At 44.3% G+C, this 27033-nt stretch overlaps 1 protein-coding gene across 4 annotated transcripts in view; it reads left to right on the top strand.

Annotated features, from left to right (window-relative positions):
- The window catches only part of SIPA1L2 (signal induced proliferation associated 1 like 2), a 206822-nt gene that overhangs the window by 123938 nt on the left and 55851 nt on the right, over positions 1–27033 (top strand). For all 4 annotated transcript variants that reach the window (XM_060242967.1, XM_060242960.1, XM_060242953.1 and 1 more), the window contains 5 exons: positions 8572–8729; positions 10147–10723; positions 15053–15327; positions 23000–23257; positions 25290–25373. In XM_060242967.1, the coding sequence (XP_060098950.1) occupies positions 8572–8729; positions 10147–10723; positions 15053–15327; positions 23000–23257; positions 25290–25373 (1352 nt within the window). The remainder of the gene's footprint in view (positions 1–8571; positions 8730–10146; positions 10724–15052; positions 15328–22999; positions 23258–25289; positions 25374–27033) is intronic.

Genomic DNA, 27033 nt, shown 5'->3' with positions numbered 1-27033 from the left:
TGCGAGGTGGGGGGTTTTCTCTTTTTCGGGGTCCCCCCCCTCGCGGCCGCTTTTCCCGCCGTGTCTTTTGTGGCGTATGGAAAGACGGTGGGGTTTTTTTCGCTGGTGTGCGAAGTGCGGCAGTAAAATTGCACCACCTGACGGGCACTCCCTCTGTCTGCTGTGCCTTGGAGAAGGACATAAGCCAGATTCCTGTGGGCACTGCATGAAATTTTCTAAGCAGACCAGGAAGAACCGGGCGGCAAGGTTAGCAGCGGCACTCATGGAGCAAGCCCTTTCCCCCCACAAGATGGCTGCCGGACAGGCTGATCCCGAGGAGCCGTCGACATCGAAGCCTGTCGACGCCGACCGGTCCTCCGCCGACGCCGATCGCCCCCGTAAACGTGAGGGCTCGGCAGCCGCCGCTGAGTCCCCGGTGCCAGTTAAGAGGCACAAGGACGATAAGGCGACGTCGGGCAAGAAGGTCAAAAAGCCTAAGAAAGCTGAGAAGGCTAGACCTATACTATCGGCACCGCTGACCTCACCCGAATCTCCTCCGGAGCCGGTTGGCGATGCACCCCCCTTGAAGCTTCTCGCTACACGTCGAGACAGCCCGCTACTTGCTTCAGCCTCGAAGCAGCTTGTGATCACTGATTCGGACTCCGAGATCGAATCAGCCCAGTGTACAGGCGGCAGCCTGGACCGCCGCTCATCATCAGGTCGAGAAACTCCTCGATCCTGAAGTCCGGTTCGGCATCGATCTGATCGGGACCAATCTAAGGGAAATTCCCCGCAGGATGTCGGGGTTGATCGCACTTCGCATCGATCGGCGCAGCAAGTGCCTTGGGACCAGCGCCAATGGCAATATCTGTATGGCGCTTATCCGTTACAACCTCCATTCCCTTGGTTCGCCCCAAAACAGACGGACTGGGACCAGCGTTCAGCCACTTCTTATCAGTCCCGCATGTCCTACCGCCCTCCGAAGCACTCATCGGCCTCGGCAGCGGTGGGGTCAGCATCCGCAGCGGCTACGGTAGTGAAACCACCCGAGACCGAGCATCGCACCCGACACGACCCGGCTCCCCGAATGACATCAACGGAGCAGGTGTCTCCGATTGAACATAACCCATCTGAAAGGTCGGAGTCGGCAGAGGCATCCCCCAGATCTTTGGACTCTTCACCTGACGAGCTGGAAGACCCCTCCCCCGGGGAACCTTCCCCTCCCCAGAAGACGTCCGACGAGCAGCCCATTTTCCCATCAGAGGACCTCAAGTCCTATGGGGACCTGATCCGAAGAATGGCCCAGACATTGTCGACAGAACAACCGCAACCGGTCATAACGGACAGTGTCTTCGACATTGTTCAGAGGGACACCTCAACGGCAGTGGCGTTACCGCTCACTAACGTGATGCTCCAAACCGTAAAGTCATCTTGGGACAAGCCCGCCTCTACCCCGGTGTCTTTGCGGCGCCTGGATCATATGTATCGCATCCAGGAGAGTACTGCTGAATTCCTCTATACACACCCTAGACCGAATTCGGTGGTCGTGTCCTCTTCGTCCAGAGCGAAGAAGACACACTCCATGCCGCCCGATAAGGAAGGCAGGAAACTGGACTCCATGGGTCGTCGGCTGTATTCTGCAGGCTCCCTCGGGGTGAAGATAGCCAATTACTCGGCGTGTATGGGGAGGTACCACTACGTTTTATGAGAGCAGGTCTCTTCCATCCTGGGTACTCTTCCAGAACAGAGCAGAGGCACCCTTAAGTGGCTACAGAAGGAAGGTATGCTGCTGGCTAAACAGCAGTTAAATTCGGCCAAACATTCGGGAGACGCATGCGCCAAGGCACTGACAATGGCCATCTCCCTTCGACGCCACTCCTGGCACTGCAACCGGACACTCAGATATACGTGGAGGATCTTCCTTTTGACGGCTCCGGCTTGTTCAGCTCCACAACAGACTCTGTCCTCCAGGAGCTGGACAAAAGCATAAAAACGTCACGTAATCTAGGTGTTTTGGCCCCTCGCCCGCAAGCAAAGCGGCAGTGGACGAAACCGTGGCAGAAGAAGCAGTATACGAAGTCGCCGGAACGTTCTTGGAGACCAAAACCTTCCACATCCTTCCAGCGCCAGCAGTACTCTACCAAACAGAAGTACTCGCCCCCTGCTACCCAGCCTCAACAGAAAGGGTCCAAGCAGGGCAAACAGAGCCTTTGACTTCCTTCCTCCATCCATAGTCACGGACTCTATTCGTCTCTCCTGCCACCTGCCGGCGTGGTCCCGTGTCACATCGGACCTGTGGGTGTTATCCATCATCCGACGGGGATACGCAATAGAGTTTTTGCGCTACCCACCTACTCCCAAGTTCGTTCATACCCCTTCATCCCCTTCCCTCCAAGAGGAGGTGAACTCCCTTCTCCTCAAACGTGCTATCGAAGCGGTTCCAGTGGACCAACGGTGCCATGGATTCTACTCCCGTTATTTCACCGTCCCAAAGAAAGATGGCGACCTCCGTCCAATTATGGACCTCCGGGCTTTGAATCTGTTTGTTCGCTGCGACAAGTTCCGGATGGTCTCGTTGCAACACATCCTCCCCCTGCTGTCCCCGGACGACTACATGGCCACGCTGGATTTGAAGGATGTGTACTTTCATATCTCCATCCTTCCTGCCCACCGGCGGTTCCTGCGCTTCGCGATTGGAGAAGCCCATTTCCAATACCGGGCCCTCCCCTTTGGACTTTGAACGGCTCCGGGGGTCTTTACCAAGACCATGGTCGTAGTGGCCGCCCACCTGCAGCTGCAGGGGGTGACGGTCTTTCCCTACATCGACGACTGGTTGATAGTAGCAAGCTTGAAGGAGCTTCTGGAAAGGCACATCGACCTGACCCTTGATCTGCTCACGCAGTTGGGACTGCAAGTCAATTGGGCGAAGTCTCACCTTCTCCCTTCTCGAAAAGTGCAGTTCATTGGTGCGATTCCGGACACAGAGGCGTGCAGAGCGTTTCTTCCTTCAAGCAGAGCGGATGTACTCATCCAGACAGTTCGCTCTTTTCGCGGGTCCCGGATCTTCTTCTTTACCATCTGGGCCAGGTTCTCCACCACGACGTTCCCCACTTGAAGCTTACCGCCTGGCGTCTGGATGGTCTCGGCTGTCCGAGCGGGCGCAATTTGTGATGCTGAACTGTAGGAAGGCGTCAACCAGGAAGTCGTATACCTACAAGTGGGCTAAGTTTGTTAAGTTCGCAATGGACAGAGGGGTTATCCCCTGCGAAGCGGGCTTGCCAGTCGTCTTTGATTTTATTTTGTCCTTGCTTGACGGAGGTTTGACGGTGCCCTCCGTGCGCGTCTACTTGGCAGCCATATCGTCGGAACATTCCAGAGTGGAAGGTCACTCTATCTTTGCCCACCTGGACTCTAAGAAGTTCCTGAAAGGGATTGCCAGATTGTACCCGGCCATCAAGGTACCCGCCCCTGCATGGGACCTAGCCCTGGTCCTTAAGGCTTTGACGGGGAAACCGTTTGAGCCCATGGCCACTTGTGCGCCGCATCTTCTGGCCTGGAAGACGGCGTTCTTGGTGGCCATCACTTCGGCGAGGCGGGTCGGCGAGCTGGCAGCGTCCGTAGTGACGCCCCCTACCTGCGTTTTACTCCGGAAGGAGTCTTGCTCCGGCCGGACGTTACCTTCCTACCTAAGGTCGTCTCTTCATTCCATCTTAATGCTGAGATTCATTTGCCATCTTACTTTCCGGCCCCGGCCACCGAGGCTGAGCGCCAGCTGCACGCGCTAGACGTGAAGCGGGTGCTGTCTTTCTACTTGCATCGGACGAAGGCGTCCCGGAAGAACCCTCGGTTGTTTGTGTCGTATGCCACAGCATCGCGGGGCAAGAGGATATCCTCTCAGCGGTTGTCGAAATGGATTATCGAGACCATTCGCCTTTGCTACCTTCTTTGCAAGACGCCTCTCCCCGGGCCGGTGCGGGCCCATTCCACGAGAGCAGTGGCAGCATCGGCAGCCTTCATGAAGGGTGTTCCTCTCCAGGACATCTGTAGGGCTGCAACCTGGGCTTCTGCGCACACCTTCGTGTCCCACTACGCGTTGGACCTGAGACGGTGCCAAGATGCCTCGGTGGGCCGTGGTGTTCTGCAGTCTCTGTCTTCATCATGGACCATTGCGCCCTCCTCCTTTGAAGTTTACCGATCGTGATTGGCGCAGGCGCCTACTCCCATCGGTGTGACTGCACAGATGACCACTCGAAGATCATCAGTTACAGGTAGGAAACCTGTTTTTCCACCAACTATGATGTGGGAAATGCTACAAGGAGCGTCTTAATCACTGTCCATAGTGCAAGATAGTAATCAGAAATTTTTGTAACCAAAACTCTTGTTAAGTTTTCTTAAAACACAGCTTCAGCTTAATGTAATTTTGTAGCCCAATCAGTTTCTCTTCCACTACCCCAACTTCCTCAATATCTGAAAATGGATTTATTACCAAATCTGAAATTTCCATTGAAAGAAGATCCTCAGATCACTCAGATGTATCTTCATGTAGCATAGCCAAATAGTTTACTTATTTGTTTAGTTTGAGTTTTCGACTGCCCTCCTCTGTGAGAAGGGGCTCAGGGCTGTGTGTATCAAGGAATTATTTATAAAATTGTAACAAAAATCTAAAATCATAAATATGCACAACAACGAATTACCTGCCAGATGGCAATGAAACTGCCTTGTGGGGGGAAAGGCAGGAAAAGCAGGAGTGCCAGCCAGATGGAAGACTGTCACTGTCCCCAGCCAAACACCTGGTAGAACATCTCTGCATTAAGTCACCAAAAACTTGCAGATCGTCATCTTGTACCACACGCTACTCCTCTAGCTCAGATGGACATGGAAATTGGTTTACCTAGCAGTGGCCTATATTGTGTTTGAATAGAGTTAACTTTGAAATAAAGGTAGAAACAACATATTTGACCATGACTGACCTCATTTCCATGCCACTGCAAATTTCATTGAACTTTGTAAACATTTCTGAAAAACAAGCAGTGCCATGCTTGATCTCTTAGTGTTCATCACTAAGCATTGTCTTAAAAAAGCAAAGCATTGTCTTAAAAAAAACTCCACAACAACAAAAAAATAAAAACCCATCCACAACAGTGTTAAAAAGGTCATTAAAGTGTCTCTCACAGTTACTTTTTGACAGCCATCAAACTTCAGTATGAAGCAGATAATGTTCAAAATCTTCATCATTCTCAACACAGAATTCCTGAAATCATTGACTATTGAAAGCATGGGTCTTAATTTTATTCACTGCAGTAATGACAGTGTGTAATGAATTGTTCAGGCAATCATGGAGGTTTTTTGCAACTAGATATTCGAATGCCATTTGCTGGCATAGCGCCATAGTCTGATCAATCATAAATAAGGGAATAATGCAGTTGAAGTGGCCCACCTCCAGCACCCCCACTCTCCCTTGCCTCTTAGAACCCGCTAGGTAATCTCACCACCCCCAGTGGGCAGTACCATAAAGTTTGGAAAGTACTGATTTAGGTTGTAATGATTGCAAATGGTTAGCCATGTCAGTCTGTTATGGCATAATAAAATAGAAGTCAAATGAAATTTTCTTTCTTAAATTAAATTGAACTTTTGTTTAAGACAGCAGTTAATGGAGTCATCTGGCATAGACTAACATAAATTATTTGGAGTGCAATCTAGTGCATATTCCAGCACTACTCCAAAAGTGGACTTCTTCCTCCAACTTAATTCTTAGCTCACATCCTGAAGGAAGAGAAACATCTTATCCTATTCAGTTTTCTTTTCACAATGTGAAGATCATCAGAATTGTTTTCTTATCTTTGTCAGCACTTTTCTAGCACACTGCTATTTTTTTTCTACTTAGTTAAAGTATTCAGTCTATTAGTTTGGTCACTTTCAGAACCTGAATTGGCAGTTTTTCCAGGTTTCTGAGTATCTCATGCACTGGTGGAACAGCCGCTCAAGGCCTTCAGACTTTTTCTCCTTTAAATGAAGTATATAAGCAAGTAAAGTACATAAGCATTAAAGTAAATCAATGATAGAGCTCAACAATTAAAATAATGTTAATTAGGAAAAAATCCACTGGACACCCATGACCCGATGAGTGTTTCATGTTTTGGTTAATCGTGCCCTAAATATGGAGCTATAATTGTGATAGCCCTGGAACTGGCCAGCACATTCTTCCTCATTGTGCAGGAAGAGATGGAAAGATAGAGTTGTCATAATAATTGCTGTACCAGTTCAGTCCTTCAGGTATGTGGGTTGCAGGCCAAGTAAGGCTGTAAAGGTTAAAACCACCTTAAATTGAGCTGGGCTTAAATTGAGCCCAGAAATACATCCAGAGTAAACACTCCAGGACTGATATAACATACTGGTAGTGGTGAGACTTAGTCAAAAGTTGACTCCTATGTTTTGAATCAACTGTAGTTTTCATGTTGTCTTTAATGGCAGGTCCACATGCACTGTGCTAAACAATCTACAGTGGCCTGGATCAGCATAGCAGAATTGATCATATTTAAATAGGGAATCAAGTTATGAACCATTTATGACTGGAAGAAGAGACTTTCAGCAGTCACACTGATCTTTCTCCATCAATGTGACTGGGTACAACAGTATCCTCAGGCTTTTCATTTGATCTGCCAATAGAGTTCCTCTAGCCAAAACAGATAAAACAGCTCCCATCAGATGTTCAACCTTTATAGCCAGCATCACCTCTGCTTTGTTTGAATTCAGCTTGTTACCCTTTAACCACCTGAACATGGCCTCCAGGCAAATACCTAGAGCAGAGAGAGCTGCTTCAAATTGCTTGGTCAGTTTGGTGTTGTGGTTAAGAGCAGTGGACTCTAGGTTTGATTCCCTTCTCCTCCACATGCAGCTGCTGGGTGACCTTTGGTGAGTCACAGTTCTCTCAGAGTTGTTCTCTCAAGAGCAGCTGTCTCAGAGCTCTCTCAGCCCCACCTAGCTCACAGGGTGTCTGTTGTGGGGAGACGAAGGGAAGGAGATTGTAAACCACTCTGAGTGAGAGATATAGTATAAATCCAATCTCCTCCCCCTACCCCCTCCTCCTACTACTACTTTGTCAATAAAATACAGATGTCACTAGCATATTGATGACACATAGCCCCAAAGCTTCAGTACATTTTATTTAACTTTTAATAGTAGATAGTAACTATTATTAGCAAGAGGATTAACTTCTGGAGTACCCTGTGCATCAATTACCATCAAGATGAATAGGCATCTCCATTGACTATTCTGAGTACAGTAAAAAGGATCGGAATCACTAGACTTCTCAAAACTGATTTCCTGTTCTGAGTGGTTCAACAGAACTGAATGATCCATTATATCAAAAGCTACTGTAAAGGAAGGAAGGAAATCAATGAAGTGGCTTTGCACCTATCCTGACCTATGCTGAGATTTCCCATCAGGGTGACTAATGCCATATCTGTCCCAAAACTGGGCCTCAACCAGGAACCATGTTGGTAGGTCTTTCTACTTGGGGAAGTACTGCAATAGCTTGTATCTCAAAAAAGGGTACATAAGGTACAGATGGAAAGGTGAGTATGAATATTTCCCAGTTTGACTCCACCCATGGCAGACCTCACATTCCCCCTTCTTGATTTTTCTGGAATTTTCTTTTCCTTCAGCAACAGCAGTAGAAAGAGGCAAAAGAGTAGATATTTTTGGCAGGAATCCATGCCAATATGTAATTCAGTAATCCATTTTCAATATCTAATTCAGAAATCTATTTATATAATCAACAATTTCTTATATAGTTTTTAAAATTAATAATGTAAACACGTTGCACATGCATATCCAAAGGAACTGATGGAGGCATTCTTCATGTGCACTACATAGAGCATCTGAGACCACATTTGTACCAGGACCCTGCACACAAATTACAACCAAGTTTCAGAAAATCTGTTGCTTTCTATAATGCTGTGAGTAGCTGCCATTGGAAGAGAAACCAGAGAAGCCTTGGTGTACGCAGTTAACTGTTTCAGGGTATTCATAGGGATCTTTGGAACCTTGGAGGGGGGGTTGCTGCTCTGTATCAAAATGCAATTAAAATTACCCTGGTTATGCTAAACTATTTGAAGGTGTGAAAGGGGTTTTTAAATAGATATTAAGGTTATGGAAACACTATGTTGCCTCAAGAAAATGGCAACAAATAATTGATTGGCAGTAAACCTGTTTTTGTTGCTTGCTTACAGTAAGTCCATAAGCCTTTTGTCTACTCTCACTGATAACAGCTTCATACTGCATGCTTAAACATGTGTGCAGTAGAATGGAATTTGTGAAAAACTGATGGTTTAAATAAAGAACTGGTTAAAACTTTGAGAACTTTAAAATGGAATAAGTGAATAAAAATATATTGTTGCTAAGTACCTTGTGTGCCATCTTCTAATTCAACTCTGTTTCCTTCAGGTATAGTTTATAACAAATATCAAAATTAAATAATGCATCACTTTTTAAAAAGGACTTCCAGTTTAATAGTTATTTTCTTCCAGTAGATGTAAATGAGATTTGTTGTAGTAAGAATTAACTATTTTACTGCTTATTTTTTGCATTTAGCTTCTAAGGAAAAGGCATATAGGAAATGACATTGTTACCATTGTCTTCCAAGAGCCCGGAGCACTTCCTTTTACTCCAAAAAATATTCGTTCTCATTTTCAACATGTGTTTGTCATTGTTAAAGTCTACAATCCTTGCACAGAAAATGTGTGCTATAGGTGAGTAGAGGTTTCTGATAACTGACTTGGTTTTCTTCAAAAATTGCTGAGATTTTCAGTTTGTCATTTCCTATGCAACTGTATGCATTTAGAAATGTTAATTAATACAGTTTAGGAATTTCACAATATTATTTAGTAAATGAGATGGTAGTCACTCTTTGCTCTGAGATCCATGTTTTTCAAGGTGAAAGGAAACAACCTCCTGGACTAAAAAGGAGCCTAATCCTGTTTTATTTATCAATCAGCAGGCAGTAGAGAAAGGTGGGAAATCAGAGTCAGTTGTAAGTTGGCCATAATGAATCAATTGGAGTTTGGCCACATCGGGAAATGACTGTAGCAGTAATGTAATATAAGCCATTATACTGTAGTAGTAATGTAGTATAAGAATGTAGTAATCATTTTAGGTGTGTAACATAACTCAGAAATTGGCACCCATTACAAGTGCTGACTAATTTTGCATAACTAGTGAATGGTCTCTGTCAGAGCTTTTATTGAGTAAGAACACACAGGAATGCAGTTCTGGCTGGCTTGGCACCAGGGAGTGTGGCCTGATATGCAAATGAGTTCCTGCTGGGCTTTTTCCTGCAAATGAGTTCCTGCTGGGCTTTTTCTACAAAAAAGCCCTGGTCTCTGTAATTTTCTTGATAAAAACTAAATTTTAATTGTCTACTTCATTTATTTCATGGCTTCTTGAACCTGATGTCTGTTTGCATTTCTTACCATTGCATGAAATAACTATCTGAAGAAGTAGGCTCTGGTTCATGAAAGCTTATGCTGTTTGTTTTTACAGTAAGTTGCAATGCACTTTTTGTATCCTTGGATTCCAATATTCAGCTTACTGGTATAGACATTTTTGAATCTGTAAAGCTGCAGTACTGCGGGTTGAACTCTCTGCTCATTACCTGACTTCAATCAGCGGAAGCTGGGTTCAGGTAGTTCTCAAGGTTGACTCAGCCTTCCATCCTTCCGAGGTTGGTAAAATGAGTACCCAGCTTGCTGGAAAGGAAGTGTAGATGACTGGGGAAGGCAATGGCAAACCACCCCATAAAAAGTCTGTAGTGAAAACGTGATGCAATGTCACCCCAGAGTTGGAAATGACTGGTGCTTGCATAGGGGACTACTTTTTTTTTTTTTTAGCACAACAAAAAATGCACCCACATTTAATAGCTTTTGCTGATTTAGCATTTTTTAGGATTGTATAGGAAATGTCAAGAGCTGCATCTTTTTTGTATGTACATTCATGTCTGATGTATCAACAAATGTTTTTTTTCAGATAATGAAGCTCTGATGATACAATCATCTTTGGAAGTGTTCATGAACATAGAAGCTTATACCTTGAATAAAACTTGTGTTGGTCTTTAAGTTGCCACTGGACTCAAATTTTGTTCTTTCTTTTCCCGCTCCATTTATTTTCTAGTGTCGGTGTTTCAAGATCAAAAGATGTACCACCATTTGGGCCACCAATCCCCAAAGGAGTTACTTTCCCTAAATCAGCAGTCTTCCGGGACTTCCTTTTAGCTAAAGTTATTAATGCAGAAAATGCAGCACACAAATCAGAAAAATTTCGAGCCATGGCCACTAGAACACGCCAAGAGTATTTGAAAGATCTTGCGGAAAACTTTGTCACTACAGCAACAGTAGACACATCGGGAAAATTTAGTTTTATTACACTGGGAGCAAAGAAAAAAGAGCGCGTTAAACCAAGAAAGGATGCTCATTTATTCAGTGTTGGAGCAGTGATATGGAATGTTATAGCCCGGGATTTTGGTCAGTCTCTTGACATTGAATGTCTCCTTGGTATCTCAAATGAGTTTATTGTGTTGATTGAAAAGGAATCAAAAAATGTTGTCTTTAACTGCTCCTGTAGAGATGTTATTGGATGGACGTCTGGGTTAATGAGTGTTAAAATCTTTTATGAAAGAGGAGAATGCATTCTTCTGTCTGCACTTGATAACTATGCTGATGACATCAGAGAAGTGATTCAAAGACTAGAAGTAAGTTTGGTTTTCTTTTTTCAAAATTTACTATCAATGCTAAATATACATAGAGATGGAGAAATGTAATAATTGACTAGAATTTGGAAGTCACAGTTTTGTTGATTTGTCCATATGTATCTCTGCAAGATTAAATTGGAAACCTGAGAATTTCCTGTCTTGAAAGAAATTAGTTGTGTTGACAGATCATATGTGGGCATGAGGTATACATATTTCCACAATGCTTCATGAAGTATGTAAGATAAGTAGGTTCACTAACTGTCTCTTCAAGTTAAGGAGGGGCATGTGGTGATCATCTGGCATCCTATCTTCCTCAGTGCTGAGGCCTAGAGAGTTCCAAAGTGGAAGGCTTGACAGCAGAGAGGGGGGGGGGGGCTGACCCATTCAAACAAATCAGTTTACAATAATTATGGAATCCTGTATCAAGGAAAAAAGTTCTTTGCAGTATTTATTTTGAAAATACTCCTCTTAAGTATTCATCCAATATATAACTGTTCCTGCATAGTTGTAATAATTTAAAATGTTCTGTGCTAGACATAGGGTTGCCAAGTCCAATTCAAGAAATATCTGGGGAGTTTGGGGGTGGAGCCAGGAGACATTGGGGGTGGAGCCAGGAACAAGAGTGTGACAAGCATAATTGAACTCCAAGGGAGTTCTGGTTATCACATTTAAAGGGACAGCACACCTTTTTAAATGTCTTCCTTCCATAAGAAATAATGAAATATAGGGGCACCTTCTTTTGGGGCTCATCGAATTGGACCCCCTGGTCCAATCATTTTGAAACTTGGGGGGTACTTTGGGGAGAGGCACTAGATACTAAACTGACAATTTGGTGCCTCTACCTCAAAATACAGCTCCCCCAGAGCCCCCGAAACCTCCAGACCAATTCCTCATTATACCCTATGAGAATCGATCTCCAAAAGGGAATAATGAAGCGCTCAGCAGACGTTTCCCTCCCCCCCCCATGACCCTGTTTCTGGCGACTCTGAAGTGAGGGATTGGCCTCTCTACTCACGAGTTGCTGCCAACTTCTTCAAAGTAACACACCATCCTTTCCAATCGGAGACTGAAGCCTTTCCAATCGGAGACTGAAGCCACCAGAGGTGGAAAGGCACATGGTCCTCTGGGGGCGGGGCTTCCCCCCGCCGGCCAGCTGACTGTGGGTGGGAAGGAGCCTGGGAAAGTGGAAGAACCCCCGCTGGGACCTGGGAATTGGCAAGCCTAGCTAGACACTGGGCACAAGACATTTAGGTGCTCCAGTAATATCAAGTATTAGAACTTAGAAAAGTTTCTTTTATTAACATGCTGTAGTCAGTCATAAATAACAAAGTGATCACTAGAAGTTTTGGAGGGAGAAGGTTTGATTGCTTTTGTTTCTTGAGGCCTGAAATGAAAAATGTGGACATTTTGAGAATAATTAACTATTTTCTCTTGAAAATATGAAATATATAATTTAAGTATTTTGCCAGAGCCTCTTCATACTACTGTAAATATCTTAAGTCCAATGTAAATAGTAGTGTATTGTTGATGGCACTGATAGTAACTTTTATCTGTTTAGCACATTTTACCCAATCTTTCATGAACAGCATATATTCCCTTTAGGCCAGGGACAACCAGCAGGTATGTCGGTCCCAGGCCACGCAAGGCTTTAAAAGATGAAGACTGTCTGTGCAATCTCAAAGCCTTTCTACAATGTAGCCTTGGATAGGGTTACCAGTCTCCAGGTGGAGCCTGGTGATCTCCTGAAATTACAACTGATCTGCAGATGACAGATCTGAATGGCTGGTTTATGGGTAGACTCTATGTGGCATGATACCCCATGGAGGTCCCTCTACTCCCCATACCCTGCTTTCCCCAGACTCCACCCCCAAATCTCCAGGAATTTCCCAGCCTGGAGTTGACAAGTCGAGATTTACCCTGTTTCTCACTTGTGTCAGGTTCTCCATCTTTTGCCTCAAACTAAATAAATCGATGACTATCATGTGCACACATACATATTCACACAAATAAATATAAGGCACCAATCAGGGCCGGCTCACCCACTAGGCAAACTAGGCAGTTGCCTAGTGTGCCAGGAGGGTGGGGGCGCCAAATTGGGCTCCCCCCCCCTCCCGGTGCCCCAGGCAAGTGCCTAGTTTGCCTGCCTTCACAGCCCCGTGTGCCCACCCACTGCCACCGCCCGCCTCCTCCTTCCCTTCGCCTTACCCCCCGCGCGGTCACAGCTCCCTGCCTGGGCCCTTAGGGCCTGGCGCAACATGCCTGCCTCCTCTTCCTGCATGCCCACCGCCACCACCACCACCCGCCTCCCCTCCATACCTGGCCCTGCCCCTGCCAGCCATGGAGCGCCTGCCTCTTCCTCTGCCCGCTCTCCCCTCACTGTAGTCTGCCCGCTGCCACCATTGCCGCTGCCCACCCCCTCCCTCTCTCCTAAGTCTTCCCCCGACTGGGTGCAGTCACAGCCTGCTGTGCCTGGGCCCTGCCAACTGCGGTGTGCTGTGATCGTACGGGGGGAAGTGACGGGTCAGAAAGGGAAGAAGAGGGGGCATGGGCGAGCGCCTCAGTATGATGCCCTGGGGGGGTTGCAGCGGGGTGGTGGGGTGAGCAGCAGCGGGGGGCGCCTGCCTGGGGCACCATACGCTGCTGGGCCGGCACTGGCACCAATAACATAAGAGTTGCAAAGTTTGTTCCTGTTCATGCAAAGATTCTATTTTCTGAGGTCCATGTTTGTTTGTTCTGAGGTCCAAGTTTGTTCCTGTTCATGCAAAGATTCTATTTTCTGAGGTCCATGTTTGTTTGTTCTGAGGTCCAAGTTTGTTCCTGTTCATGCAAAGATTCTATTTTCTGAGGTCCATGTTTGTTTGTTCTGAGGTCCAAGTTTGTTCCTGTTCATGCAAAGATTCTATTGTCTGAGGTCCATGAAGCTCAAAATAAAAGATCTAAATTTGAAGCTATGGATCCTTTAGTCACTGAAAGCCAATTTGGTGTAGTGGTTAAGTTTGCAGACTAGGAATGGGCACAGAATGTGAAAATGGTGGTTCATTTCATTTTGTGGTTTGTGGGTTTGCTCGATTCAGTGGTTAATTTTGTGGGTTTTTTTAATTTTCTGAATGAATTGTGGTTCATTGGTTTGTTTGGCTTGGGAGGGCTAGAAAGCTCCTGTGCATCACAAATATGCTGGTGTGATAGTGTCACCTGGAAGTGTGATAATGGTGTAACTTCTGGTTGATGTCATCATGCTGGGTATGTTGTGACACACAAGGAGTATCCCCTTCAGATAACGACGCAGATAACCCACCCCCTCAAAAAAACCCATTTTGTTTTGCGAATTGTGCATAGCATTAGTGCCCAAACCAATTCAGAACAAACCACAAATTGGCTATTTTAGGCACAAATTGTGATTCATACTTCAATTCATGCCCCTCCCTCATGAGGACTTTAATCTGGGAGAACTGGCTTTGATTCCTCATTCCTCCACATTCACCTGCTGGGTGATCTTGGGCCAGCCACAGTTCTCATAGAGCTGTTCTCTCAAGAGCAGTTCTCTGAGAGCTCTCTGAGGCCCACCTACCTCACAGGATATCTGTTGTGGGGAGAGGAAGGAAAGGAGATTGTAAACTGCTCCAGTCTCCTCCTTTTCTTCTTCTTCACTGATAATTTGGAAGGATGTATTTTTATTGGAATTCAGGAGTATATAAAAAATTATCGATCCAGGATAACTCCCAGGTAAGTGTGCATAGGATCACTTTATATCAAACAGTCATTGTTATACTATTTAGCTGAATATCCAAATTTATTACTCTTCCTTTACTGGAGAGTCAGTTTGGTGTAGTGGTTAAGTGTGTGGACTCTTATATGAGGGAACCGAGTTTTATTCCCCACTCCTCCACTTGCAGCTGCTAGAATGGCCTTGGATCAGCCATAGGTCTCACAAGTGTTGTCCTTGAAAGGCCTGCTTCTGGAAGAGCTCTCTCAGACCCACCTACTTCACAGGCTGGCTGTTGGGGAGTGGGGGGAAGGTAAAGGAGATTGTAAACCGCTCTGAGATTCAAAGTGTAGGGTGGGGTATAAATCCAATATCATCTTCTTCTTCTGTATTCATGTTTCTTTGTTTTTTTCCTAAGAGTTTTTAACAGTGCTACTGTAGAAGCAAATTTACTTATATTATTTAAAAACATAAAAATTTCAAAACTGATTTTAGGCTGGATAAGAAACCTAATTTCTCAATTTGTCAGTTTCTTTCCCAATCCCCCCCCCCCCTTTTTCCTTTCCTGGCTGTAAATTGTACTTTTCTTTAGTGAGACCATAGATAACAACAGGATACTCTTTCAGATAGTTACCAGAGGATGTGAAACAACAGAAATGACCCTGAGGAGAAATGGCTTGGGACAGCTTGGATTTCATGTTAACTTTGAAGGGATTGTAGCAGATGTGGAGCCATTTGGTTATGCATGGAAGGCAGGCTTACGTCAAGGCAGTCGGCTAGTGGAAATTTGTAAAGTGGCTGTAGCGACCCTCACTCATGAACAAATGATTGATCTGCTCCGCACTTCTATGACTGTAAAGGTGGTGATTATTCAGCCACACGAGGATGGATCACCTAGAAGGTAACCTATGGCAATGTATCCCATGTGCCTTTGACATTGATTATTATTTTGCTCTTTCACTATCAACTTTCTTTAATATGGATCCATAGAAAAGCAGTATCATCTTGCATCATTGCTAAAGAGATTGTTGAAGCTAAAGCATTTATGTGGAAATTTTTGTGTTATGCATTTTTCCCCCAAAATCAGTTGGAAAATGAGTTAATAAAATGCAATATTACCCATTGACAGCCCATGCACTTGGAATGATATTGTACAAATTCTTGCTTATCACGTAGTTTTCTGGAATGCTTGTTTTTAATGTGTCCTGCTCTAAGTTGGTCCACTCAAAAGTAAATCCCTTTTTATTCAATGGGGCTTACTCCCAGAGAAGTAAGTGTCCTTAGGATTGCTGAATTCATTGCTCATATCTGAATTAATTTTTTTAAATCATATCTTTGTTTGAAGATTACTGTGTACTCACTGAATCAAGAAGGTACACTGGAAATGAATGTATCCTTTCCAAAGGCAAATTTAATTTTTTTTCACTTACTATTGCTTTTGTTTGGTGATGGCTTGTGGCCTGAAAGTTTGCAGTCTTCTTGCTCTTCCAGTATTATGTCATCATAGAATTTATAGAAATCAGAATTTTATTGAAGTCAATGGATGTGATTGACTTGGCTCAGTTAGTTGGGCCACCAAATAATATTTAATCTTAATAGTATTATTATTAGCAGTAGAATGTATAGCTTATTAACAGCTTTTGCTACCTGGCATCAGTATTTATTGATACCTGTATGCTTTGGAGTGGACTAGTAAGGATTTTTAATATAAATTTTGAACTTTTTCAGGCATTTAGTTCCACCTGATTTAGTTTGCTAGTATACGTTTATTTCAGTCTTGTGATACATTTCTTCATTCAACAACAGATGTATGTGTGTTCACCACCATCAAGTTGCTTCTGACTTATGGCAACATTATGAATTAATGACTTCCAAAACTCTATTGTTAACACAGCCTTGCTGAGATCTTACAAACTGAGGGCTGTGGCTTCCTTTATTGAGTTAATCTGTTTCACACTGAGCTTTCCTCTTTTTCTGCTACCTTCAGTTTCTTAGTATTATTGCCCTTTCCAGTGACTCTTCTTTCTCATAATGTGACAAAAGTACGATAGCCTCAGTTTGGTCATTTTAGCTTCTAGGGAAAGTTCACGCTTGATCTGATCTAGAACCCACTTATTATTGCCCACTTGATCTGATCTAGAATCCACCTTTTGATGGACCATGGTATCCATAAAACTCTCCCCCAACACCACATTTCTAATAAACAGCTCACTTCTTGTCAACTTTCTTTACTGTCCAGCTTTCACACCCATAAATAGTAATAGGGAATACTATAGTATAAATCAGGGGTGGCCAAACTTGCTTAATGTAAGAGCCACATAGAATAAATGTCAGATCTTTGAGAGCCACAAAACATGAACATCAGATGTGGGAGGGAGGGAAGGAAGGAAGAAAGGAAGGCTTGCATATACCATCAGTGCCAAGAGTTGAGTCCCCAGCCCAATTTAAGAGACTCAACAGCCAGAAGTCTAAGTGAGTGAATCTAGAGATGCTTTTATTGCCATCGATAACAGGAGGAAAAACAACTCTCTCTATATATATATCAGGGCTTACAATCCCCCCCCCCCGGGGCCCGGTTATTTTGACACTTCTCCTTCATGGCCCAATAAAATTTGGGGGTGGAGCCAGGAGACAAGAAATGATGTACAAACATGCTTAAAACTCTTGCAATATTTTGTTTAGGAAAGGTAGGAGAATAGGGGGATTTTGGAGTGCAATTTTAAAAATTAAAATCAAGAAAAAGCACAAGGGTCACGGGAAGAAGACGGGGGTGGGGGGAAAGAATGACAGAAAGAGAGAGGGAGGGAGAGAGAGAGAAAGAGAGAGGAGGAAGGAAGACAGGAAAAAGACTGCCTGACAGAAAGAGAGAGGGAAGGAAGGAAGGAAGGAAGGAAGGAAGGAAGGAAGGAAGGAAGGAAGGAAGGAAGGAAGGAAGGAATATGGGGAAAAGACTGCCTGACAGAGAAAGAGAAAGAGAGAGAAGGATGGGAGGAAGATGGGGGAAAGACTGCCTGACAGAGAGAGAAAGAGAAAGAGACAGAGAGAAGAAAGGAAAGAAGATGGGGAAAAGACTGCCTGACAGAGAGAGAGAAAGAGAGAGAGAGAGAGAGAGAAGGAAGGAAGGAAGACAGAGGAAAAGACTGCCTGACAGAGAGAGAGAGAGAGAAAGAGAAGGAAGGAAGATGGGAAAAGACTTCCTGACAGAGAGAGAGAAAGAGAGAGAGAAGAAAGGAAGGAAGATGGGGAAAAGACTGCCTGACAGAGAGAGAAGGAAGGAAGGATGGAAGGAAGGAAGACAGAGGAAAATACTGCCTGACACAGAGAGAAAGAAAGAAGGAAGGAAGACGGGAAAAGACTGCCTGACAGAAAGTGTGGGGGGGTAATAAAGCAAATAGGGGTTTTTTCCGGCGCCCTTCCAGACATTGAAATTGACCTGGGGTGGGGAAGGGAGGGAGGAGGAGGGGGAGGAAACTAGGCGTTTGGGAGGAAACTCCCATATTTGGGAGGAAACCCATGGTGTCCTGCCTAGCTTGCCCCCGCTCCTCCTCCCTCCCTTCCCCACCCCAGGTCAATTTCAATGTCTGGAAGGGCTCCACTCTGGGCTGTGTAAATGCAACCCCCCCCCCCCCGTCGATCACCTGATCAGAGGAAAGCGGTGCTGAGCTCACTCAGCACCCGGACAGGCCAGTGGCAGCAGGAACCAACCCCATCCCAAAAGGGTGCTGCTGCTGCAGAGTGTAGAGCCGAGCCCCAAAGCCATCCTCTCCCCCCCCCCCACCCCGTGCCTGATCAGAGGGAAGCCTTGAAGAGGCTAGGGACCGGGCTGATTCTAGCATGCTGAAGGAGGCTTCTCCCCCTCCCCTTCCAGAAGGGAGTGAGGGGCGAAAGTCCTCCTCCTCCAGCCTGCTCTTCCGAGAAGGTCGAATCAAGCCGGACCCTGTTGAAATGGGTAGGGCCTCCCAGATTCCTCTGATTGCATGGGTGGGGGAGGGAGGCGGAGCATGGCTTGGGCACTGGGGAAAAGAAGGAAGGGGACAGGCCTTGGTGGTGGTGGCAAGCTGAGGCTCGTCATGCGGGGGGGGGGTGGGAGTGACTGAGCAGCTGCAGTGCTCCAAAGGGCAGGGAGCAGCGGCAGCGAGGGGGGTGTCGGAGGGCAGGGAGTGGGGCCCCGGCTGCTTACAGGCCGCAGACCAGTCCCGGTCCGGGATCTGGGGTTTGGCAACTTCTGCTCTATACAAACATCCTCCCTGCATTTTTCCTCAGCTCTCCTTCACAAAACATAACATATTCATACAATTTTGATAACAAAGCAGGTCTAGTTGATCATTGATTGAAAGTTCTCACTTTTAGCCTTTTAGGTCACCTTATTGGTTCAAAGAAATCCACCTCTAGAGATGGGGGATTACCCAGGATGAAGTAATTCATTTGAAGCTCTTTTTGATTGGTACCCCCAATTTCCATCTTCCTGGCATCTAGCATCTGGGTGGAACTCTGGTTATGGTGGTCCTCTAGGAATGTGCAGATAGCCAAGGGGTGTTGTTCAGGTTCTTTGTTTAGATTTTTGGCTGGGTTCCAGAGAACATAGAATCATAGAGTTGGAAGGGACCTCCAGGGTCATCTAATCCAACCCCCTGCACAATGCAGAAAACCCACAAATATTTACCCCAATGTGTCAATAAGCAAAATCTCTACTGCATGGGGTCATTCTGACCTCCAAGCCAGGAGACTTTTTCCTGGTGGTAGGAAAATAGTTTACTTTTCAGTGAAGGAATCTGACCTTCAGTGAGGATGTTTATATTTTCTGGGAGGAACAAAGTCTTCTAGCCTCTGCCAAACTGGAGAGCCAGTTTGGTGTAGTGGTTAAGTGTGTGGACTCTTATCTGGAAGAACCGGGTTTGATTCCCCACTCCTCCACTTGCACCTGCTAGCATGGCCTTGGGTCAGCCATAGCTCTGGCAGAAGTTGTCCTTGAAAGGGCAGCTGCTGTGAGAGCCCTCTCCAGCCCCACCCACCTCACAGGGTGTCTGTTGTGGGGGAGGAAGGTAAAGGAGATTGTGAGCCGCTCTGAGACTCTTCGGAGTGGAGGGCGGGATATAAATCCAATATCTTCTTCTTCATCATCTTCCAATACAGGAGGTGGTAGGCTCTCCTTCCTTGGAGGTTTTTAAACAGAGGCTAGATGGCCATCTGACAGCAATAAAGATCGTGTGAATTTAGGGGGAGGTATTTGTGAGTTTCCTGCATTGTGCAGGGTGTTGGATTAGATGACCCTGGAGGTCCCTTCCAACTGTATGATTCTATGCCCTTCCCAGTTTCACTCTCCTGATTTCTTGGTTGCAGCCTCCCTTTTGGCTAATGATGGAACTGTGGAATAGAAAAAACTTGAACAATTTTAATTTCTGTATTATTTGCCTTAAAGTTGTGTAATTCTCCAGTAGTCATTATTTTTGTCTTCTTGATATTCAGCTGTATTCCTGCTTGGCATTTTCTGCTTTAATCATCATCAGTAGTCTTTTAAGATCTTCACTATTTTTTGTTAGTAATGTGGTGTCATCTGCATATCTCAAATTGTTAATGCTCCACCAATTTGTAATATGATCTCTAGTGCCTCTTCCTTTTTTGAATCCAGCTTGAACATCTGGCATTTTTTCTTCCATATGTGGAACAGTCTTTGTTATAATTTTGAGCATCATTTTATTCGCATGAGAAATTAATGCAGTGATCTAGAAGCTGCTTCAGTCTTTGGAATGGAATGTAAATTGAACATTTTCAGCTTGTGGACCAATGTTTTGTTTTCCATACTGGTTGGCAGATTCTTGTTAAGATTTTGATATTTTCTATTTCTCTGGCTTTCAATAACTCTATTTGATATCCTTTCTATTTCTGGTGATTTGTTTCTCCTAGTTGCTTTAAGTGCAGTTTTCATTTGACTTCCTGAAATTGCAGATTCTTCTTCTTAAAGATTCTTCTTGGAATGAATCTGTCATCCTTTCACCTCTTCTGTATAGTTCTTCAGTGTATTGTTCCCATCTTTTCTTTCTCCTATTCAGTTAATATATTTCCACGTAAAGCATGCCTAGGAAAGGAAAGGTCCCCTGTGCAAGTACCAGTAGTTTCTGACTGTGCAGTGATGTTGCTTTCACAGCGTTTTCACGGCAGACTTTTTACGGGGTGGTTTGCCATTGCCTTCTCCAGCCATCTACACTTCCCCCCCAGCTAGCTGGGTACTCATTTTACCAACCTCGGAAGGATGGAAGGCTGAGTCAACCTCAAGCCGGCTACCTGAAAACTCAGCTTCCACCGGGGATCGAACTCAGATCGTGAGCAGAGCTTAGGACTGCAGTACTACAATTTCTTTGATTTCTTGAATCTTGTGGAACAAGTTTCTTGTTCTTCTTTTTTTGATGTTCAATTTCTTTACACTGGTTATAATAGTTCTCTGTCTCTCTGTGCAGGTTGCTGGAATGCTGCATTTAGAATTCTGGTTTTATTTCAATCACCTTTTACTTTTGCTGCTTGTCTATAGCAATTTTAAGAGTTTCATCAGTTGTACATTGAAACTTTTCATTTCTCTTGGCTAAAGGAATAGTCTGGGCACATTCTGCCTTGATGATAATCTCTGGCTTAACCCATAGTTCTGTCTGTTCATATTTGCTTGAATTTAGTAATGCAAATCTGTTCTTTACATGAACTTTAAGCTATTGGGGAATGTTATTAGTGTATTTTGGCACAATGAATATTTTGGTCTTTTTCATCAACTTTATTCTAAGTTTTGATAACAATTCACCATCTGTACCACAGTCAGGTCCTAATCTTGTTTTAGTTGAGTGAATAAATAATAATAATAATAATAATAACTTTATTTTTATATCCTGCCCTCTCCCGCCAAAGGCGGGCTCAGGGCGGCTCACAGACATGGAATTCCATGATTCAATAAAACAATATAAACAACAATTTTAAATACAATCAATTACATAAATAAATTAGTTAAAAACAGATAAAATAGGTGCTATAAAATACTATACATCGTAATCATACATAAGATGGCTAGATGGCTGCAATCAGTTTAGCCAGGTTCTGTCTTAAAAGCAAGCTGAAAAGGAAATGTTTTGCAAGCCCTGCGGAATTGGTTCAAGTCCCGCAGGGCTCGCACCATCTCTGGAAGTTGATTCCACCATCGAGGGGCCATTGCTGAGAAGCAGCGTGTTGAACTCATTTCTTACAAGAGCCGGATCTAACTTAAATGGGACTTTGTGGGATTGGGCCATGCATGTTGGAAAATGTAATGTCAGGTACAGATATATACTTTATAAAGAATAAAATTTTTTTTTACTTAAAATACAAATATGGTTAAGCACTCTTGCGATATTTTGTTTAGAATGAAATGGTGGGGGAATAGTGGGATTTGGCAATGCAATTTTAAAAATAAAACACCAAAAAAAGCAAAGAATCATATTAGAAACTAAAAATATGAATTAAAATATAAAATGCTTTGAGCCTAGGAAAACATGAAATGGCTGGGCATTTGCAAACTTCTCCTGTCCTCCCTCCCTGGATCTACTCAGATTGTCAATGCCTCTCCGGTGTAATGTCCCTCTTTGGCTGTGGGATTCTCAGGTTAGAGTACTCACTGGGCACCAGTTCTCATGTCCATTAAGCAGAGACAAGCTGGCTCAAAGCATAAACCCTTTATTTGCATGGAGACAACTCCAGCAAAGCAACAGCTTCAGCTGGCCATACAAAATCTGGAAAGTGAAACTGCTTGAGCTCTACTCCATTGAAATACATTGCAATACAGACAAAGTTGCAAGGAAAACATGGAACCCATTTTCCATTAAGGTCTCTGCGCTCAGAGTAGTGTATCTGGGTGCAGAAACTTTAATGGAAAATCCATTCTGCATTTTATTTGCAGCTTTTCAAGTGCAGAAGAAGCAGGCAAGTGCTGAAGCAGGCAAAGACAAGACAGAAAGAGCTGGGAACTTTGGCAGCATCAGAGCTTCAAAGGGTGAGGACAGAAGGAGGGAGAAAGGAGCCATGGGCCTGATTAAAGCCAGTTGAATCCCATGGGTCATAAATTTGACGCTCCTGGTTTAGAGCTTCTTCATCTTCTGCTTCCGATTATGTAATCTATTTGATTTCTGTATTGGCCATCCAGTGATGTCCACATATAAAAATAATCTGATTGGTTGCCTGAAACATGTTTGCATTGAGGAATCTGTTGTCCTCCCAGAGTTCTATGAATCACTCTCCTGCTTCATTTTGTGCTTCTAGCCCAAATGTTGCAACAATATTTGATTCCCCATTGTTTCTTACTTTTGTGTTCCAGTCACCTATGATTATAAGCATATCTTGTTCAGCTTTGTGATCAATTTCTTCCTGGACACTTGCACAAAAGCTTTCAATTTTTTCCTCATAGAAATTGATAGATCCATATTACTATAAGATGTTCTCTGGTTACTTGTTTCAGCATGCAATAGGCAACATTCTATATGTATTTGAAAGGAAATAATGTGATTCTCTGGTGGAACATATTTCTTTGGTCCTCAGTGTTGTTATAATTATGTTTACTGCAGGGGTTGCTCAGAACTTTGTCGAATCCCCATGGTGGAATACAAACTTGATAGTGAAGGCACCCCATGTGAGTATAAAACCCCTTTCAGGAGAAATACTACTTGGCATCGGGTGCCAGCTCCTGCTGGGCAGCCCCTCTCTCGTGCCTCTCCAATCCTAGGAACATCTGATAGATTGCAGTGCCAGCAGCTTCTCCAGCAGGCGCAAACAGCTATTCCTCGCAGTACTTCATTTGATAGAAAGCTGCCAGATGGTGCAAGGTAATATACTTTGTGTGTTAATTTTTGGCCTTTTCCTACATGCTTCCTCATCTTTGGTATGAAGTGATTTTAAGCCCTTTAAAATAGTCATTCATGCACTGTACAATTTCTGCAGAGCTTTGAGCTTTAGAATGTGTACCAGACTAGGGTTTGCCTACACTAATCATTGTTGAAACAGTCATTGGTATGGATGATGAAAGGTAGATACTATTCAAACTCAACTTTACTCTGTTTGCAATCGAGTATAAAATCTGATGAGCTATTCTGTCATCACTAGTGACTGACCAATTCAATACTATAGATGAATAATCAGCATTTTTTTAAAAAAAGGCAAATCATTTGCAGTTGAATAAAATGATCTTATTACAGGCATTCAGTGCAGTTTATCTCAGCTAACAGGAAATTGTCCACTGAGTTTCATAGTGTTGAATTGCAACTGTTTTTGCAAAAGAATTGTATACTTCATTTATCTGCCCCCAGGTGGATTGTAGTACCACTTGAATCCAGTTGCCATATCTTCTGCCTTTGCCTAGAAGCCAAAACAGCTAACTTTCCATGCCGGCTTAAAAGTAGTCTCATAGGGCTTCCCAAACTTTTCTGAGAGTTCAAGAAGCCCTTACAGGGCATATATGTACATGGCTTGTTTTCAAAGAGACCTGGCAAGGAGGATTAGCTGCTTTGGACTCTGGGCATAGGTGGTGGAGGAGAAGAGTGGAAAACCAGATGGGCAGAACATTGCTGCATCTGCCTCCAAATCTGCTACCCCCTCTGATGACCTTGCTGTAGAGCCACCTTTGCCTGTAGAAATGCAAATAACAAATGGCTTACATTATCAGGAATTACATTTAAGACCAGGGGTCATTTCATAGAAAAAGAGGAGCTGGAGCTCATTAGCATAACTCATTTGCATATGTCACACACCCCTGACATCACCGGAAGATGTACTAAATTATATCAGCTCACCATCTACCTTAAAATGCTTCTTAAATTATAATTGTCATAATAAAATCCATTATACTTTTTAAATTGCTTTCTCCTATGTGGCTACAATGGCATGAGGAAGATTTCCATCTGTCTGCTTTATATGTGTTGGTTATTTTTCCATTTTTTGTGGAGGAAAATATTAGAAAGTTTGTCAAATCGTAGAGTTCAGTAAAATCCTCACAAGGAGCTTGAACAATGGAGCCCGGAAGCAATTACTGGGGGGAGGGGAAACAATAAAAATTAGAGGTTCCAGATCTCTGCTCCTGTGAGCTCCTGCCCAAAATGAGACCTGGTTCTTCCATTCAGTGCTTTATCTTGGAAGAAGCTTTAATCCTAAACTGATCTCTTTTCCTGCATGGGATAGCACATCTCTTTCCCATGCATGAACATGTACATGCAGGCTCAAACTTACACTCACTAGTGTTTATGCCATCTATGACAAGCGCCAAGTTTGTACCCGTAGATATATTAAAGCATCATCTATATGATATGATGGCTGTTGCAGAAAACAAAAAAAAACCCCTTGATTTGATAGTGTAATCCATGTAAAAGACACCACATGAATTAACCAAATCATGTGTTAAACTTCCACTGAATGGTCTCATCATCAATCTGATCTACATCAAGTGTTTGCTTGTTACAAATACTTTGGCAGCATATGAAAGCACTGTCTTAATAGAAAAAAATAAAACATCTTAGTATCTGAAACCAAACTTGGTAGTATATAGGAAGATCTGCAGGTTTTTTTCTTCACTTAGGTGGATTTCGTGTAGCATGATTTGAATAGCCTTGACATAGTTTGGGAAGGGAAGGAATTTAAATTATCATATTCTTTACTGAGTGCTGGATTATGACAATTGAGTGTAAAGTCTACACCATTTAAATGATGGTATAGGTCCAAAAAGAATATCCCCAAAGCCTTCATATTATTCATAGTCTGATTTTAAATTGCATAAATCTTTAATTAACTTCCTTTTTACATTTTAATTTGTATGAAATGCCATCATAGTTGTTAAAATACCACACATTTCTCTGGTCAATATTTCAGAAGCTCACCAAGCAACCAGTCATCCTCCAGTGACCCAGGACCAAGTGGGAGTAGTCAGTGGAGGCATCAAGTGGGATATGATGGGTACTTGTTTCTTTACATCTCTGTTTCATTTGTAAACATGTTGACTTGGATCCGAGAGTGCATTCCCACTGATGGAAGGATTTCTGTCAGCAAAACATGACTTTCTTGACTCCTCTCTACTGCTGGGAAACCCCGAGGAGCAATATTTCAGGGGGCATTTTGGGCTACAGTGAGAGAGAGGAGGTAAGAAGGTAAGGTTACCAGGTCTTACCTGGCTCCCGGTGGGGGATCTTCTCTGCACATGCAAAGCACACGTGGTGCAGTGACATCACCCTGAAGTGATGTTATCGTGCCAGGCATGTTGCGGGGGGCACTTTGCACAGTGGGAAAAACTCCATGATTATCATAGAGTTTTTTCCCAAGGTGCTAGATCATCCCCCGTCATGTGCCCAGTGTGATGTCACTTCCGGGTGATGTCATTGTGCTGGGCACGTCATGGTGCACCAGTGCTCTTTGGGGGCAGGGTTTCCCCCACTGACCAGTTCCAGGGTGGGTTGGAGGCCCCAAAATCAGGGGAAACCCCGCCCCCAGCAGGAGGCTGGGAACCCTATGAGAAGGCATAGTCAATGGAAATCTCTCAGCAGGAATGCTTTGTAGGATCTAACTGTTGCTGGTATTAAATGTTGTTATAGAATATCAAATTGTTACTGTTGCCTCTATAAAGGAGACTCAGGGTGATATCAGATGGCCAATTTGGGGCAGCTTGAAGCTGGAAATAATAATAATAACTTTTTATTTCTATCCCGCCCTCCCCGCCGGGGTGGCTCAGGGCGGCTCACAACATAAAATACATTATACATCAATTTACTTATAAAATCACAGTTAAAACAATTTACAAATTATTAAAATTAACAATAACAATATCAACATGGTGCTAAGCGTTAGATCTTCAGCAGAATTCAGTAATTAAAAGCATTTTCAATGGCACTTCCCGGTTTATCATTGGTTGAAGGCTATTTTGAAGAGGTGGGTCTTACAGGCCCTACGAAATTGATCTAAGCATCGTAGGGCCCACACCTCCTCCGGGAGTTGATTCCACAGCAGTGGAGCAGCAATAGAGAAGGCCCGGTCTCAGGTGGCCTTCAATCTGGCCTCCCTTGGCCCAGGGATATTCAGCTGGTTTTTTCCAGCTGACCTCAGCGCTCTCTGGGTCTCATATGGGGAGAGACGGTCCCTCAGGTAAGCAGGTCCTCGGCCATATAAGGCTTTAAAGGTGATAACCAGCACCTTGTAACGAACTCGGTATACCACTGGCAGCCAGTGCAGTTCGCGTAGCCCCGGCTGTATGTGCTCCCACCTTGGGAGCCCCAACAGTAGCCTAGCCGCCGCGTTCTGCACCAGCTGCAGCCGCCGAGTTCGGCACAAGGGCAGCCCCATGTAGAGGGCGTTGCAGTAATCTAATCTCGAGGTGACCGTAGCATGGATCACCGTTGCCAGGTCACGGCGTTCCAGGAAGGGGGCCAACTGCTTCACCCGTCGAAGATGAAAGAACGCGGATTTGGCAGCGGCCGCTATCTGTGCCTCCATTGATAGTGAAGGCTCCAGAAGAACCCCCAAGTTCTTGACCTTATGGGCTGCTTTCAGCAGCACACCGTCAAAAGTCGGCAAGGGGATTTCCCTTCCCAGGGCACCGCGACCCAAGCAAAGGACCTCTGTCTTC

The sequence above is a fragment of the Heteronotia binoei genome, chromosome 1, assembly GCF_032191835.1.
Source record: "Heteronotia binoei isolate CCM8104 ecotype False Entrance Well chromosome 1, APGP_CSIRO_Hbin_v1, whole genome shotgun sequence".
Lineage (NCBI taxonomy): Eukaryota > Metazoa > Chordata > Lepidosauria > Squamata > Gekkonidae > Heteronotia > Heteronotia binoei.
This window is presented reverse-complemented; position numbering and strand designations above follow the sequence as displayed.